Source organism: Drosophila bipectinata, chromosome 2R, assembly GCF_030179905.1.
Source record: "Drosophila bipectinata strain 14024-0381.07 chromosome 2R, DbipHiC1v2, whole genome shotgun sequence".
NCBI lineage: Eukaryota > Metazoa > Arthropoda > Insecta > Diptera > Drosophilidae > Drosophila > Drosophila bipectinata.
The window spans coordinates 17,635,396-17,651,711 of record NC_091737.1 but is presented as its reverse complement, the minus strand read 5'-3'; the positions used below and the strand labels follow the sequence as shown (position 1 = coordinate 17,651,711).

Sequence of the window (16,316 nt, the reverse complement as noted above, 5' to 3'; positions counted from 1 at the left end):
TTTGGCATCAAAGTTGTGAAATCACAAATCTATTAGACTAGTTACTAAAATATGTATTTTAAATTTAAAAAAATGATGCAAAAGCAAGCTTTTATTAAGGAAGTATATAATATTTGTCAAGCTTCTAATTTAAAAAAATATATCGATAATATATTTTTTGTCACATCAAAACATCGGTATGAACGATAACATTATTAGCGCCAACTTTCAAATGATTGAACCAAACTTTTCATGAATGTGTTTATGAATCTTCTTAAATCTTAATATCATCAAACTTTAAACAGTTTTTTAAGTTTCATTCACTATGGGCTGCATTTTTAAAACTCTTTTAACCTTATTTTCTGTCATTTTTATTTAGTGATAGGCATTAGTCAGTAATTATTATTTTTTAGTGGATTTATAAAAAAAAGGATGAATGTCATGGGTATGGGTGAGTTTTTCAATCAGCTTAATGGAAATCAGCTGCAAATTTTGATTAATTTCCCGCAGAGACAAATAAATAAAGGACGACTTTCCCACGCGCCCAAAACAAATGCGGCTCAATTAATCTTCATGAAGCTGGGAAATCAAAGACGCAGTCCGATGTCACTTCGATGTGGACAGAATAAACCGGCAGAGTAGAAGCCTCCGGTATCTTCAAGCGACAACATGTTGCTCTTTGGCCTAAAGTTCTCCCTGATTCTCATTCTAGGTCCTGGTTTGGTGGTCCTTGAGTTTGTGGCTGCGGAAAAATCTGGCCGGGAATTGCCCGATCGCATCGACAGACTACTCGATGGACTATCCTGTGTTCCCAAACTAAGTGCCAGTTCTTCCTTTGCCATACTGCTGGCTCAGTTCTTGATAAAACGTGAGCCTAATGAACCGTAAACCGCGATACGGATGACGGATGTGCATATTTATTTGTTTTTCAGAAAAACTACGCTATGTGGCCCCAACCCGATACGAACGGCAGCTATATTACCATCTACTCCACAGGATGGAGCTTATCAGGGAGCGATCTGACTGGTCTGGAGTGTACGGAGACAGTCAGTAATTTATATCGAAATATAAAGCAGAGTAAAAGTATATATCTTTTTACCAGTTCTCAGCAGTGTTTTCCAAAGGAATATGCTGCTCTTACCCCCAACTCTCAAGTGGGGCGAGTTGAATGCTAATGGGGAGTACGAGCAACTGGCTGAGGTCTATCCGAAAGTGGTGAACGAGGGGCAGTTGAATGAAACCCTATCGGGTGAGTGGCTCTCAAGAGAATTCATCAAGAAATTAAAGATAACATGATTTAGATTTATGTCTACGGGAGATTGTAATGCTGGAGCCCCCAAACTGTAAGGGTATTTCTTCAAGCTGCCTGGAAATGCTCAACAGCGATGCCCCTGCCTACGGCTACCAAAGGACCCACCAGTAAGTAACACCAAGTTTCATACAAAGCTTGAACTGAACCATGAGGACTGGTTAGGGTACTACTGCTTTACGTGCTGCAGCATCAGGTGTGTGCGCCCCACCTCAGTCCACCCCAGGTGTATGGGCTTCTGGCGAGAAGCCACTGCGATGAGGTAGAGCGCGAGCAGAATGCTATCCGAAGCCTGGGTCTGCCCTCCTCTTATCGTGATCTGTATTTGGAGCAAGGTGAGCTTGTGTGGCATTCCACTACCACTGTGGCATATCCTTTGACTTTTTAAGCATTCCACAGCCACCGTCTGCGGGCTGTTTGGCTATAATGAGTTTGTCAATTGGCGCAACGTAATGGAAATTGGCAGCTGGCTGGAGGAGGACACCAATGCTGACAGTCAGCACATAAGCGATCTTGCTCTGGTCTTCTATGTGAACTCCTTGCTTCTGCTGCATTAAATTATGAATCCCCTCACATAGTTCCGCTTCATAAGTTAATAAATTTCCGCTTATTGCTTTTATTTTGCGCCAGCGTCGATTCCAGCACACTTTTGTTATTGAACTGCACTGGGCTTGGTCTCGGGCTGGGCTTGAGGACGGAAGGAAGGAAACATTTGTAATGTGACATATTACTTGCGCTTGGCTGCCCGACTGATGGATATGCAGCCGGGGCGACGACAGCGACAGCGACAGCGACACTTTCCATTACAAAATGCTCACACTGAAGTGGAATACTAATATTTGCCAGGATATTAATGCCTCATTTGATGCAAGCCGATGGGTAGGATGTGTGTGTCTGCCACGATGGGGGGGAATGCACCCGCTAAGCCAGAGGAAAAAGAAACACACAAAGAAAAGGGTTACTTTTTTTTTAGAAAAAGGTTTTTTAAGCTTGATTTTTGAAATATTTTTCAGGATTTGAATAATATTTATTTTCCTTATATAACATTTTTTTAATATTATTTAAAGAAACATAAAAAAAGACAACCAAGCCAAAACATTTTGAAAGGTTGTTGGGCATACACATGTGTCATCCCCTACAGTGTGCATGTCATCCCCTTTGTCGGGGGTCATGAATAGCGCTGGGTCATTAGTAACGTTGACTTGTCAATGCAACAACAATGCCACAGCCCTTACAAGTGTCGGTTACCTGGGTGGGGAGTGGGCGGTCTGAGGTCAGACCTGGACAGTCCTGCTCCTGCCTTCTATGCCTCCTTTTTTTTTCTGGCGGACAAACAACCCTTCAGCAACCCTTGCAACTTGATCAGCTGACTTACTGGTACTGTCAGCCAGCCCTCCCATCTCCACCCTGCCGTACTTGTGTTGTGTTTTTTCCACGCGTGTGTCGTCGAGTTCATTATGGGCTTATGTCCTTTAAAGTGTCGGTAGCACTCCGTAGGTGTTTATTATGCTGTTAAATGGCTGGCAGCACAACAACAAGCTGTTGTCTAACATTCGGAGCTCTCCGGAGCCAGGTCCTTGCATACCACTGGGGGTTACTTTCTCCGACGCATGCGTTGGAACTGAGAGAGAACACCTGTAAATAGTGAATGGGAGAGATGACAATGTTGACTTACAGGATTGTCAAGTCTTTGGTGGGGAATAATTAAAAAAACAAATATTATTTATTTTAATTGATTTTAAGGATGGACATTATCTTAGGGTAGTAATCTAACAAATAAGGATATCCCATGGTTAAGATATAAGAACTCTTCTTTCTTGCAAGTAAAGAATTTCTAAAAGCTCTTCGAACCTTCTCTGGTAACCCTGGCTGGAAAGCTAACAGCGAGAATTGAATTGGCGCCCCTGCTTTCTCCTGCTGAGGTCCTTTCTCATACGCTCAGTAGTCCACCGTCAATTAGAGTGTAAAAACGTTACGCTCCCCATGATAACGAACGGAAAACGGAATCGCCTGAGCCCCAGAAGGAATCCGTATCCGTCGCCGCCGTCTGATATCCGCTTGCAGGATACAACAAAAATATTGCATATACATATATATACACACAGCCGCACAACGATGCTCGACAACGAATCCGATAAAGCTGAAAACTAACCAAATTCCCAAATAATTGTATGCGAGTACGGGTATTCGGATTGAAAATTTACAAGTGCAATGTGAAAGTCAGCTTATACGACAGCTGAATGTCCTGCCACTGTCTGTATGCGCGAGTGTCCTGCCAGTGAGTGTGTGTGTGTGTTACTGTGCGTGTGTGCGTGAAAGTAAATACCACGAAACTCACTGAACGCCGAAAAATAAACCAGCAGAATCGGGGGCAGTAGTGGGTGGCGAAGAAAGCAGAAATCAACGAAGGAGTCGCAGAGCTACATTATTTGGCCGGAGGCATCCCTAGCAAGAAGAAGAAGAGAAAATCCAGAGCAAGAAACGTAAGGATTTGTTTTTGTATTCTGTGTAGTGTATTATTATGCGATTAGTTTATTGAGAAAAAGGGTTTTGTGTTTTATATTATAAATAAATACAAGGGTCTATAATAATCGATGTGGTAAGCTATAGTACCACCCATAATCGAGTCGAGTGTCCTTCCAGGATAGTCATCTTGAAAACAAAACAAGGCTGCTTTGCTTTTTTATGTCCTGCGATTTTGGGTCAAACTAAAGTTTCAGTGCTGATGTTGGTAATTACCAGTTCGTTCACATCGGGAGCAGTTCAAAAGTCTCGGGGAGTTCCCCCCTTTTCAACGGGAATTTTTCCCATCTCCTTTCCCCACCCGCCATCCCGCCAACGCTGCCAGTTTCGCGAAAAAGCACACGCACACAGACGTCACTCTCGGCTACCCTCCAGCTGCTGGTATACGCGTGTATGATCCTTGGTGTGTGTTTGTGTGTGTGTGTTTACCTTTGTTTTAGTCCTCGGGAGCTAAGAAAATTGCTTTGCCATTGCTGTGGCAGCGCCTGCCTGCCAGCCAGCCTGCCTGCCTGTCCTTTGTTGTTGTCCTGGCAAGGAACGCGGTCTTTGGCAGCTTTCAAGCGAAATACGCACCTGCGAATTTGCCATAAATTAGATCCCGGACCCGCATGTCGAAGGATATATGTATTTAGTGCGATGCTGTCTAAGCACTTAAAGCCCTGGCAGGATAACAAAAAAGCGCCAAATCTCAAGGCTGCTACAGTGATTGCTGGCAGGGGGAGATAAATAGTTAGTTGGGAAGTCATGTTTAGGCATTTTTTTGTACAAAATATTTGTAAAAACTATTCCAATACTCTTGACCATTTGAATCCTGCGGTTCCTGTGTCGAGGTCACTCATCGGCTGGTCTGATGGTGGCAAAGACATGCCCCACTGTGGGCTCTCAGTTGTCTCTTGGCTGTCATTCCGGCCCAGTACGGGAGTCCAAAGTCTGGCATGCGTGAATCGAGTTGATTCCCTGTCCCTGCCCCAGCCTGTGGTCTCCGCCAACCCCCAAATATCCCGCCCCGCATTGTTTTTGTGTGTATTTTGTGGTTGCTGGCCACCCAATTGGCTCTCTACGGATTTTGTGCTCTATTTACCTGCCTTATAAAACACAATTTATTGCTGCCCCAACGGTTGCCTTTGTGTGTTTGTATTGCTGCCTCCAGATTCAGCTTCAGCTTCAGTTTCAGCTTCTGTTTTTGGTTTCTGTTTCCACTTTTTCTTTTATTGCATTAGCCATTGTATTCTTTTTCTGCTTTAGTTTCTCCACTTTGTTTTGTTTTATTCGAACTTAATTTTTTTGATTCGGCTTTTTGGGGTTTTGTGGCCTGGGGACTTCCCCTTATTGGCTTTCTGTACAAAGTTTTTTGCGTGACATCAACCGCAGGAATAGAAGTCCTGCCCTGCTCTTTGGCCTTGTTTGGCTTTTGAATCAATAAACCAGCCATGGAATCGAGAGCATCTTTTAAATAATTGAAACGAACCGCAGTAGCGGAGGGATATTTCTGGAAAGCTACTTAGCTTGTAGTCCTTCAAAAGATACTCTTTTTGTGCGTTGAAATGCAAATAGTTTGCCAACATATCGACCCGAATAAAAACTTCATCATTTGATATGGTCACGTTTCCAGTGGGGTGAACAAACTTTTTAATTTTCGATCCGAAAAGTAAAAACTTCTCAATGGACGACGGCGTCCGAGGAGTTTCAGAGAAAAGCTTGGAAAACTATCAGAAGTCACAAATCAACTATGAAAAGCTACTTCCTCCAGATGAGCTCTTAATTGTGCAATTAAATCACTGCCACTTGAGCATCCGTTTTTGTCCATTAGCCGGCTAATTTGGTTGATAAAAGGATCTCCCATTAATCTCGATACTGGTGCGTTCTAATTAGTTTCTGAGGTCGTCCTGCCACACACATATTTTCCACCCAAATGAGCACTCGGTTTTGAGCCTCTACGCTTACCTGAATAATGAGTTTTCCTGATGAACGCCCCTCGCCTAGCCCCCGCCCCCACACTACGTGTGTGGCATGCATTTCACCCGCAAAGGCTTCCAAAAAGGAGCGGGGAAGTCCCCGAAAAACAAACTGTGCACGGATGGGCGACAGGCTTCAGCATTCTACATAGCTGGCCATTCGGAGGCGTCCTACCGGAAAGAAATGCCATTAAAAACGCAATAAAAATGCAGAAAATACAACAAAAAGGGTAGCGCCGAAAGGATGGGTGGCAGGGGGAGCGGAAACACAAAATCCCGAATGAAAGAAATGCGAAAATGTACCGTAGAGAGTGCGCATACAAACGCAAAAAAAAGAAGTGTGTGGGTAGTATGTCAACTGCTCTACTCTGCATGGCTGTATGTGTGTTGGTGTGTCTGTGTGTAGCGTGCGGCGAGTCTGTTGATGTGTGGGTGTCCCTGTGTGCCTCTGTGTGTGTAAATAGCCAAGGTGGAAAAATCGATATAAATGAATATGGCAACATTTGGTCGCCCCCATCTTAAAGAAAACCCCAACTGACTCCACTTGAGACACTGCAGAATGGTAATGGGTTTTTAGCCCTTACGTCAAACTTGTATAAAAAAAAAAAGGGAATGGAAAGTTTTGTACGCACATCCAGCGCGTTCTTTTCCACCCACAGTTGCCTGCCCCCAAACGCGGGAGGCGGGGCAGAGTTGGAGGCACCACTCGAGGCCGTAGGCAGTCAGCGCCACATCAAGCAAAGCCATATGAAAATTGCCATAAAAATATGTAGCACGCGAAAAGGAGATTCCAACAGCAAGTCCTTGCATACACTGAGAGAAAACTTTGCCCCAGCATTCGAACAAATAAGAGAAGAGAAAAAAGTGAAAACAGAAGAGCAATCACGGGGTGGATCCATTGAGGCTGCAATGTTTGCCCCAGTAAGTGTGCTACACTTTTCTCGAGAACGGGTTAAGTGCCGTGCCACAGAAACGAAAGTACCACCGCCTTGTTTCTCGCGACTCAGAGACTCTACTTATTTTTATATCGAATGGTTAGGGACTCAACCTAAGCCTTCCACCAAACTAGATACTTTTATGTATCACTTTTAGTCGGGTTTTTGGTGGATGGATGCATTGTATCGAGACTGTGGCAAGCTCATATTGATTTCTAATTACTTTGCCACGCAGTATTTGGCTTAAGGTAGGACGTCAGGCGGGTTTGAGTGGGCGGGCTTGAGTGGGTGGCCGAAACCTGGGTGATGGGAGTGCCTTTGTCTATTTGTTGTGGCGGCGTTGCCATGGCGGCTCCTATTGATTTTGCCAAACGCCATGAATAATGCCAAAGCTCAAGCCTATGCCTCATGCTGCACTGAAAGAAAAAGAATACTAAATAAATGGGAGAATGTGTCGAAGAGATACCTACTTATCTAGAGGTTTGGGTTTATACCAAGTCTTTATAATATTCCTATAATTTAAGGTATATTTTTTGCGGCAGTGTACTTTACCTGCCATGTTCCATTTGGCCATTGCGTGCTTAGCAATTTGCGGTTATATTATAATGACCACTTGATTTGCGTTTGCCTTTGCGTTTGCGCTGGCCTGGGCTCTTGCCTCTGCCTTTACTAATACCACCTACTAATTGCGCGCTTGTGTTTTTTCCAGGTGTGTTGGTGTTGGTGTGTGTCTTTCAGGTGGCGCCCGAGTGAACAGTGGGAGCAGGAGCTACAGTAGCGAAGGCAACCTCGAGACGCATGCATGCTCCATGCTCGCCGCTGGCTGATGGCCAAAATTGGAATCGAAATCGAAACAGAAACCGGGATTGCAGTGACACCACCTCCACCTTCAACTCCAACACGAACTCCAACTGAAGAGAACGACGTACCCCGTTGAACACACCTGTGGGCTTTGAGAAGAAAGGAGGGCAGAGTGCACCGTGCAGCAGGATGTCAACTTCCAAGCATCATCAACATCGGCATTACCACTACCATGCTGGCTTCGTGTGGCTTCTTCTGCTATCGACGGCCAGTGCCGCCGTGAGTGCCATTGCCGAGCCGGAGGAGGCGGCCTTCCAAGGTGCGTATGACATTTGACCTCTCAACCCCTCACCAATCGCAAGGCCTGCCAATTGTAGTAATTTGGGTATTTGGAATTCGGTATCTGGTATTTGGTATTTGGTATTGGCATTTCAAATTTGAATAGCCTGGTGCCAGACCCTTCTACATATCAATGGACGACGCCCTATTGTGCGAACCCCAAAACCAGGCCTTTGACGTTAATGAGCGACTTAATTATGCGGAAGGACGGGTGTGGTTTGTCCACTGGCCTGGAGTGGGGGTCGTGTAAAGCCAGAAGAGGAGGTTATGCAATGCCCGTTGTCAAATTCTTTGCCAGGACCCATGCGCCCGTGCTGTAGTTCTCCGGGGGGAATCTGTCACTGGGTGATGTGCTGGTGCTGACACTTCGATTTCAATTGCATACAAAATGCGATTTTTCAATTTAAATTTGAATACGCAATGCACAAGCCAGCGGGCAAACACGGACGGCGGCAAGGATGGATGAAGAGGTCCTGAATTCGACACACGCTGGCGCTTCTGATGGTACTGGTGCTGGTGCTGGTGCTTGTGTGTGTGTGTGTATGGATATTTGTATGCATGCAAATGTATGTTCCTCTATGTCCAGTGCACTTTAATCGTCCCCACAGTTGCTTAATCAACTAGCAAGCCTGCATGTTGCGACGTCCTTTTGCCTCCCATGGCCGCCCATGTCCTTGTTGATGGCACTTTAACAGAGTGGCTGACGTGTTCGTGCCTTCGTCTCCATCTCCAGCTCCTTATCCAGATCCTGCTTGCTTTGAAAGTGGCTCGGGCCCATTGCGAGTGTTCGTCCCATTTATTACAATGCATGACGTAAGATTCCTCCGGCCACTCGGGCGTATGCGTAATGCATGTAATGTTTTACTTTCTTTCCCCTTTCGCCCAAATGACTTCTTAAAATGCATTGTCGAATGGCTTGGATTTTTTTTCATAAACTAAATGTGGGCGCTGGTGAAATTTACATTTAAATTGCCATCGAATTGGGGGCACAAAACTTGTACCTTCAACCCGAATTGTGAGCTACCGCCCAGCCGAGTTATTTTAGTAGACATTATGAAGTCCTGTGGTCAGGCGGCGTGGGTGGGGCCATGGGCCTCTAGGACGGTGCATTTGAAATGCTCAACTGCCAGGAGCAGCAGTAAATTACCAAAAGCATATGCCACAACCAGAACGACTAGGCCAGAACCGAGCACCGAACAGGACCCGGACCAGGCCCAAAGTCCTTAAAGCTTATTAGAATTTATTGCGGACACGTCGGTCACACCCAGAAGAGGACACACACACTCGGATGTACAATTATACGTAGCTAGACACGCAGGACACTTCCCTAAACGAAACTGAAGTAAACTAAACTGGCAATGGTTATAGAGAAAAATATTGGGAACTCGAAACTTGACTTCAAATGACTCAGATACTTCGGCTCTTCCAAAAAATAAAAGAGATACTTCTTTGGGTGTATGTTCGAGGGATTTATAAACTCTTGTTTCCTTCACCTTAGGCCACTGTGGACACACAAGCCCCTGTGAGCAGCTCTGTTACGAGATCCACGATGGGATGTACGAATGCGACTGCATCGAGGGATACGAGCTGAACAAGAACGGTTACAGTTGTCAAGGTGGGTTGCAAGATCCCAAGGGGCAAGGGTCTACAAGCCTTTCAAATATCACTCATTTCCGTATCTCTTTTTCGTTTCATCCAGTTATCAACTCCACTGCCAATGGGTTGGATGGGCGTGGAAAGTCCGACGAGGACGTGCTCTATCAGAAAGGAGCCTCTTTCAGCGCTAAGCTGGCCAACGATGATGGAAAGTCAGCAGGAAAGTCGCCACTGGCGGGATTTGCTTCGCAAACCTCCGCGCCAGGGGGAGACGCCAATGGGGACGATGAGTCTGGCTCGGAGAGCGACAGCTACGATTACGGGGAAGCAGATGACAGCAATTTTGAGACACAGGAGCAACTGCAGCAGGCGCAGCAGGAAGAGAAACAAAAAGTCAATTCAAACGATTACTACATATCAGCCGAGAGCATTAATTTCAACTCGGAATCCGAGGACAACTTCAAGGCGGCCAGCACATCTCCCTCGACCGCCACTCCATCCACTCCTGGCAGCAGGAGCACCATCCGGGTGACCACCAGCACCACCACGCGGAGACCCACTCCAGTCAGTGCTGGCCATGACCCGGATGGAAATAAGGATCTGGAGGCCGATTACGGCAACGGAGGAGATGACTACAGCTACGGCTACAAGTCGGACATGTCCGTCTACGACGACGTCAACAATAATCAATTAAACTTAAGACACCCTGCCAGCAGCAGCATCAGCAGTAGAAGTAAATCGCAAACATATCAGCAAACAAGCAATACCAATCCAGACAACAGGAGCAACGCCAAGAGCAGGAAGAGGAACAATAACATAACCAGCAATAAGGTTCAAATGCATATCACGAGGGAGTCCACCACTCTTGGAAACATATCAGAGGCTATGGAGCAGGATGTGGGGGCAGCCATGGCAACCGACAGGTGAGTTACTACATGCAGCTCCTGAGGGATGAGTGCCTTGAGCCATTTTTCATACAAAGCCAGGGTGGAATCCTTTCTCCCCTTTCTGCTGAAGGATGGGGGAGTCTTCAGATGGAACTTTTATTAAATTTTTTTTTGAGAAATATTATTCATATCCTTTAACTACCCTTCTATCCTTTTAACTTAAATCAGAACCAGCAGCCCCATCTGCAATTTGGACTGTGGCGCCGAGGGAATCTGTGCCTTGGAGGCCACTGCCGCCAGTTCCCGCTGCCTGTGTCCTTTCGGAAAGACAGGGCCAGGATGCCAAGAAGGTGAGAGGGAATAAAATAAATAAAATTCAAACCTTTCACATCTTCCTTCTTTAGACATTCGGGCCAATGTACCGCGCTTCGCCAAGCGATCCTGGCTAGCCTTTCCAGCACTCCATGGCGCCTACAAACATGTCCAGCTGCGCCTCGAATTCCGTCCCGAGTCCTTTGACGGCATCATCCTGCTCAGCGGCGAGCGGGACGACCTGACTGGCGACTTTATGGCCCTGCTCCTGAACAAGGGCTTTGTGGAGTTTTGGTTTGACTGTGGTTCTGGAGTGGGCAGTGTCCGGTCGCGGGAGACCATTCTGCTGAACGAATGGAACTCGGTGATCATATACCGTCACAGGTGGGACGCATGGCTGGTTCTCAACCACGGCACAAAGGTTCAAGGAAGATCAAATGTACGTTGCAGCTTAGAGATGTCCTAGAAGTTCATGTCCTAGAATACCTTTCATCTTTCCAGGGCCTGTTCTCGCGCATCACATTCCGAGAGCCCGTTTTCCTGGGAGGAATAGGCAACATTACTGGACTGGCCAAGAGACTACCAATGGCTGAGGGCTTTGCCGGATGCATTCGCCGATTTGTGGCGAACGAACACGATTACAAGTTCACGGAACACCCGCTGGGAGACGTCATCAATGGATTCGATATACGTGAGTTCGGTTATTCGGTATTGGTAAGAAGCTCTGACATTTTCTTCTCCTCATCACAGAGGACTGTTCAATGGACAAGTGTGTGAGGTATCCATGTCAGCACGGCGGAAAGTGCCTTCCCTCGGACAAGGGAGCCATCTGCCTGTGCCCCATTGGTTTCGTTGGAGATTTGTGCGAAATCCGAATGGATTTACAGGTGAAAGTCTCATCTAAGATCTTTTCCTCCATGTAGTTCAAAGTTAAATTGTTCTTTTAGGTCCCAGCCTTTAATGGTTCCTCCTTCCTCCGGTACGCGCCCCTGGGAGACAGTGCCCTCATCTGGCTGGAGCTGAAGGTGACCTTGAAACCGGAACAGCCAGATGGACTGATCCTGTATTCCGGCCCAGAGCAGCGTGGGGACTTTATAGCCCTCTACCTGAACGACGGTTTCGTTGAGTTTGCCTTTGACCTGGGCAGTGGTCCGGCTTTAGTAAGGTGAGTTGGGATAGCTCTTCTTTAAGGAAATGGTTATTCAATGTTTCGATCCTTAGGAGTGAGCGCTCCATCAGTCCGGGCCAGTGGCACACCATTAGGGTCTCTCGAACCGCCCGGTTGGCAGTGCTGAAGGTATGGCTTCCTGTTCCTTTCTTTACTGTCTTGAGTTACGTTTTTTTCCTTGTCCCCTTAGGTGGACCAGCACCAGGAGGTCATGACCATCTCCTCCAACGGCTTCTGGCACTTGTCTTTGGACCAAAACCTCTTTGTGGGCGGAGTGAACCACGTGGATCGCCTGCCCCTGGACCTCAAGTACAAACCCTTTTTCGTGGGATGCATTCAGAAGGTGAGTGAAGTGCTCTTGGCTTTTTCCAATCCTTCTTTTATCTTTTCTGTCCCCCCCGCTCCAGATTGACATAAATGGGCACTCGCTGGGAATCGTGGCCGAGGCATTGGGAGGCAGCAACATCGGCAACTGCCCCCACGCCTGTGTGGCGCGTCCCTGCGGCCCCCTGGCGGAGTGCGTGCCGCAGATGGAGAGCTACGAGTGCCGGTGCAGCATCCACAATGAGCGCTGCAACAAGGCCGCCGAGGTACCGCCGGAACAACTGCCCGAGCTGGGTATCCACAAGTCCAGGGTCCTTGACGCAAAACACAATGGCGAGGAACCCACGATGGAGAAGGCATATTCGGGCCTGCATCACAAGAAGCATTTTAAGAAGCACAGGAACGTGCATAAGCCAACCCCGGGAAGCAGCACAAGCCCAAGGACGAGCACAACCCCAGCCACCACCACCACCACGGTCCAAGCAGAGACTGACACGGCGGGGTCGCTGAGCAACGAGGAAATCGAAGACGATATAATCTTCCGCTTTGTGCAGCAGCAGCAGCAGCAAAAGGAACTCAAGGAGCAGCAGCAGTCCACTTTGAGCAGCAGTCCTGCCCCCACGCCCAAGCCGAAGCCGAAACACTCTGGCGGCAAGCACCACGCCAGCAAACATGAGCACCACCTGAAACCGAATGCTGCCTTCGCCCGGAAGCTCAGCAGACTGCCCACCCACTACGAGAGTTTCCAGACGAACCCGGACAGCGACATCCTCACCTTTGCGGACAGCAACGACTGGGTGGCGAGCCTGCAGCAGCAGGAGTACGCCGATGCCAAGGGCGTGGAGGAGGAGGAGGGCAACCCCAAGCCTCCCAAGCAAAACGATGACAGCCAGGAGCCAGCCCCGGAAGACCATACTTTTGTGTTCGACGAGTCCTTGTTCGATGCATCGGATGGAACGGAGGAGTACCAGCGCAAGCAGCTGGCCCAGGACATGCGGCGCATCATGTCCAATTCCAACACCCACTCCAGCCACAAGAAGGCCGAGGCCCAGACCCCGAGCCCTCCAGTACTGACCAACGAGGACACCGCTCAGTACAGTGACTACTCTGACGACGAGCTCCTGACCCCCGTGCTGCAGGGTGAAGATGAAACCAAGCCGGAGCAGCACGCGTCCTCCAGTAGTTCGCCGCAAACCAACACGGACTGGAGTCTGCTGAAGAAGTTCGATTTATCCGCCGAGCACCAGTCGCAGATTCAGGGAGTCCGGAAGAACTTCGGAGCCTGTTTTGCCGGCAGTGACAGCTACTTCCACTACAATGATGCGGAGACCATGAGCCAGGTGATCAGCTACAGCATAGACCTGAATCTGCGCATCAAGACCCACTCGGAGAACGGTGTTATTCTGTGGACAGGACGGCAGGGGACAACGGATCAGCATGATGATTACCTGTCCTTGGGCATAGAGCAGGGGTGAGTTCAAAGGATACTTAAGGATAAGAATTACTTTATCAACTATCTTTTAATCCTAGGTACTTGCACTTCCGCTACGATTTGGGCTCAGGTGAGGTGGACATCCGCTTCAACGGCACAAAGGTCAGCGATGGTCTGTGGCACCGAGTGAGGGCTATAAGGTGAGGATAATCCTATATGCATTTTATTTATATATTCTTAACATAACTTGCCTTTTATAGAAACTCCCAAGAGGGCTATCTCGAAGTGGATGGCCGGAAAACATCAGCCCTTCTGGCGCCAGGAAAGCTTCGTCAGCTGAATACCGACACGGGGCTGTATGTGGGTAAGTACAGGAGATCCTTTGGTCCTTTTCGGATTTGATTCTATGAGATTTTTTTCCTTTTAAGGGGGCATGCCTGATGTGGCATACTTCACGCATCATCGATACTTCAGCGGCATTGTTGGATGCATCTCGGAGATCGTGCTGGCGGGCGAGATGAAGCTGAACTTTGATCCCAACACGCTGGGAACGGAGCACAACGTGGAGACGGGCCTCCTGTGAAACGGTGCACGCACGCCTCAAGACTTTTGATATATCGAATAGTTTAATTGTTTATGTTAACCACACAAATGTCCTTCGTCGGTTTGTGTTTGTACAAATACGCTTTTAAAACGAAAAACAGAGAAACAGAGAACGGTTAGGAGCATTTTTTTACACCAAGGATGATGTGGATGATGAGAGCTGAGAACGAACCGAACTAATTCTAGAAGGGAAGAAACTACATATTATATACAAGCATATTTAGTATATACAAGAAAAAAAAAAAGGCATACATAGATATATATATATATATATATATATTTAAAGCAGAGGAAACCAATTCCCAAAGCAAATACAAAGGCACGCTTTCGCATAGAGCCTGTGACTGTCAATACTTCAGAACGGAATAGTTTATATACGTGCATACATATATCTTTAGCGAAAGGATCGAAGTCGGGCGAGTAATCATATAGAATATGAAAAAAAAACATACCAAATACCAAAATAACTGTCCATTTGCCGCGACTAGCGATAGCGATAACGATACTTTAGTGTGTGGTGGCTTTTTTGAACCGTTACGAACCGTTACGCTTTACACTCGCAAAGCTGCTATCCTTTTGTACCACACACCCACACACCTACAATCTGACAACTGAAAACTTGAAGGAGAAATTGGCAAATGTTTCGTTTTTCGCTGTACCTTAAACTATGAACTATTAAACTGTATAACTGTACATCCTGTACTATTTGGCGCTTCATGGAAGGTCTAGTCCAAAAATCGAATGAATCAAAGATAGTGGAGGGCTGGGCAAGTGAGATGGACAGTCGGAGATGGGAAAAAAAAACACAAGCTATTAGGTTGTAAGCTAATAAATGTGTAGCGTGTACTAGCTTTTAAGTCGGCACACTCACACACACACACACACGCCTGCCTATATTTACTTTTATATCGACGTGGAGCATTAACAAATCGTAAGATACTATAAAGACACCAAAGAAACTTAAGACATACGTAAGGACACCAAGCAACAGGACACACAAACGATTTTTAAACAAATTTTTACTATAACACAATAAAAACAGCGACTACAACAACAACAACTAGCTAATGGAAAACAAACAGAAACTTAAGCGAAGCAATTAAACAATCCCATAGCTAAATTTTTAAATCAAGCGAGTTATAACAAAATGGTATAAGATCCATAAGAAATGTAATACAAGGGTGGGTCAACAAGTCCGTGACTTTTTTAATTTCCCGCTTCCTAATTCAATATGGCAACACTGCTCCTGTCAACAGTCCTGTCAAAACTTTGAACGAGCTGCGTCATTTAGTTTCCGTTTGACAGGACAACCTAAGAAAAAGCTGTCTGCCCCGCTGGGGGGAGACACATTTGTATTCGTCTTATGAGTATATAATTTTGTAGCTTAATGAGATAAACAACCACGTATGTAGTTATATATATACATTATAAACACATATGCGTAACTACATATATATATGACTAACGGGAACTATAGAAAAACGAAGCGTAAAATTAAATAAAGAAATCACAACCACCAATCAATGTAAAACTAAATTTAACGACATTCAATGTAGCTTATTTATATGACTAACTATTAACAGAGGAAGCCATTGGGACATTTAGTTTCGTACATTCGTTTGCAGAAAATAAAGATAAAAGAATGTAAGAGTGGAATGTTACTAATTTATCCGGCTATATATTTATTATATATATTTTCTACTTTTCCAAATTTTTTTCCATTTATTATGGAATAATTTGCATAACTCGGTAAATACTCAACAGATTTGGAAATGTTATACCTTCCCGATCTTGTATTTTTGAGTAGCATCGTTCTCCATTAAAACTTGGGAACAACATTTTTGACCCATTTTTTCAATTTTTTCAAAGGGGTAACATCATGATTTTGGCCAAAAATTTAGTCCAAATTTGTTTCTTTTATTTTTCCCAAATTTTAATGCAAATCGAAGAGGATTGGAACCCTGATTTATAAATGGTATTCCGTTTTAGAATCGGTTGCGTATTAGTTAAAATATTCGCTAAAATGGGTGTTAAAAATTTCGATTTTGGCCAAATTAGAAATGTCAAAAAATTGCTTCCATTTTTTCACTTTTTGTAATGAAAAATTTGCATAACTTGGCTAATATTTGTCAGATTTGGAAATGTTATACCTT

The 16,316-nt window shown here is 45.9% G+C and overlaps 2 protein-coding genes across 5 annotated transcripts; both read left to right on the top strand.

Annotated features, from left to right (window-relative positions):
* The first annotated feature begins 14 nt into the window (after positions 1 to 14).
* LOC108125178 (UPF0764 protein C16orf89) lies at positions 15 to 1,916 on the top strand. Of its 4 annotated transcripts, XM_070278122.1 has the most exons (9): positions 15 to 176; positions 359 to 430; positions 490 to 630; positions 692 to 847; positions 912 to 1,025; positions 1,082 to 1,228; positions 1,281 to 1,398; positions 1,454 to 1,623; positions 1,688 to 1,916. In XM_070278122.1, the coding sequence occupies exons 5-9, from the start codon at positions 977 to 979 to the stop codon at positions 1,843 to 1,845; spliced, it is 642 nt and encodes a 213-aa protein (XP_070134223.1). In that variant the 5' UTR covers positions 15 to 176; positions 359 to 430; positions 490 to 630; positions 692 to 847; positions 912 to 976; the 3' UTR covers positions 1,846 to 1,916. The 4 variants fall into 4 exon arrangements, 3 of the variants coding, with proteins under 3 accessions (XP_070134223.1, XP_070134222.1, XP_017096767.2); XR_011442289.1 differs by having other exon boundaries at positions 490 to 847; positions 1,479 to 1,623; XM_070278121.1 differs by having other exon boundaries at positions 490 to 847.
* A 1,531-nt stretch (positions 1,917 to 3,447) lies between these two features.
* On the top strand, positions 3,448 to 15,042 carry SP2353 (EGF like, fibronectin type III and laminin G domains protein pikachurin). The gene is made up of 15 exons (XM_043210682.2): positions 3,448 to 3,771; positions 7,411 to 7,821; positions 9,340 to 9,456; positions 9,541 to 10,360; positions 10,553 to 10,674; positions 10,729 to 11,075; positions 11,138 to 11,327; positions 11,387 to 11,523; positions 11,584 to 11,801; positions 11,858 to 11,933; positions 11,995 to 12,147; positions 12,212 to 13,599; positions 13,659 to 13,760; positions 13,821 to 13,924; positions 13,989 to 15,042. Exons 2-15 carry the CDS (start codon positions 7,692 to 7,694, stop codon positions 14,141 to 14,143), a joined length of 4,059 nt encoding a protein of 1,352 aa, XP_043066617.1. The 5' UTR covers positions 3,448 to 3,771; positions 7,411 to 7,691; the 3' UTR covers positions 14,144 to 15,042.
* The last annotated feature ends 1,274 nt before the right edge of the window (positions 15,043 to 16,316 follow it).

Coding starts and splice junctions, on each gene's coding strand:
- LOC108125178 (XM_070278121.1), top strand. CDS start 649: ATGTTGCTCTTTGGCCTAAAGTTCTCCCTGATTCTCATTCTAGGTCCT. Junction 848..911: donor GGCTCAGTTCTTGATAAAAC/GTGAGCCTAATG, acceptor TTTGTTTTTCAG/AAAAACTACGCTATGTGGCC. Junction 1,229..1,280: donor GTTGAATGAAACCCTATCGG/GTGAGTGGCTCT, acceptor AACATGATTTAG/ATTTATGTCTACGGGAGATT.
- SP2353 (XM_043210682.2), top strand. CDS start 7,692: ATGTCAACTTCCAAGCATCATCAACATCGGCATTACCACTACCATGCT. Junction 11,328..11,386: donor CATCAATGGATTCGATATAC/GTGAGTTCGGTT, acceptor TCCTCATCACAG/AGGACTGTTCAATGGACAAG. Junction 11,934..11,994: donor CCCGGTTGGCAGTGCTGAAG/GTATGGCTTCCT, acceptor TTGTCCCCTTAG/GTGGACCAGCACCAGGAGGT.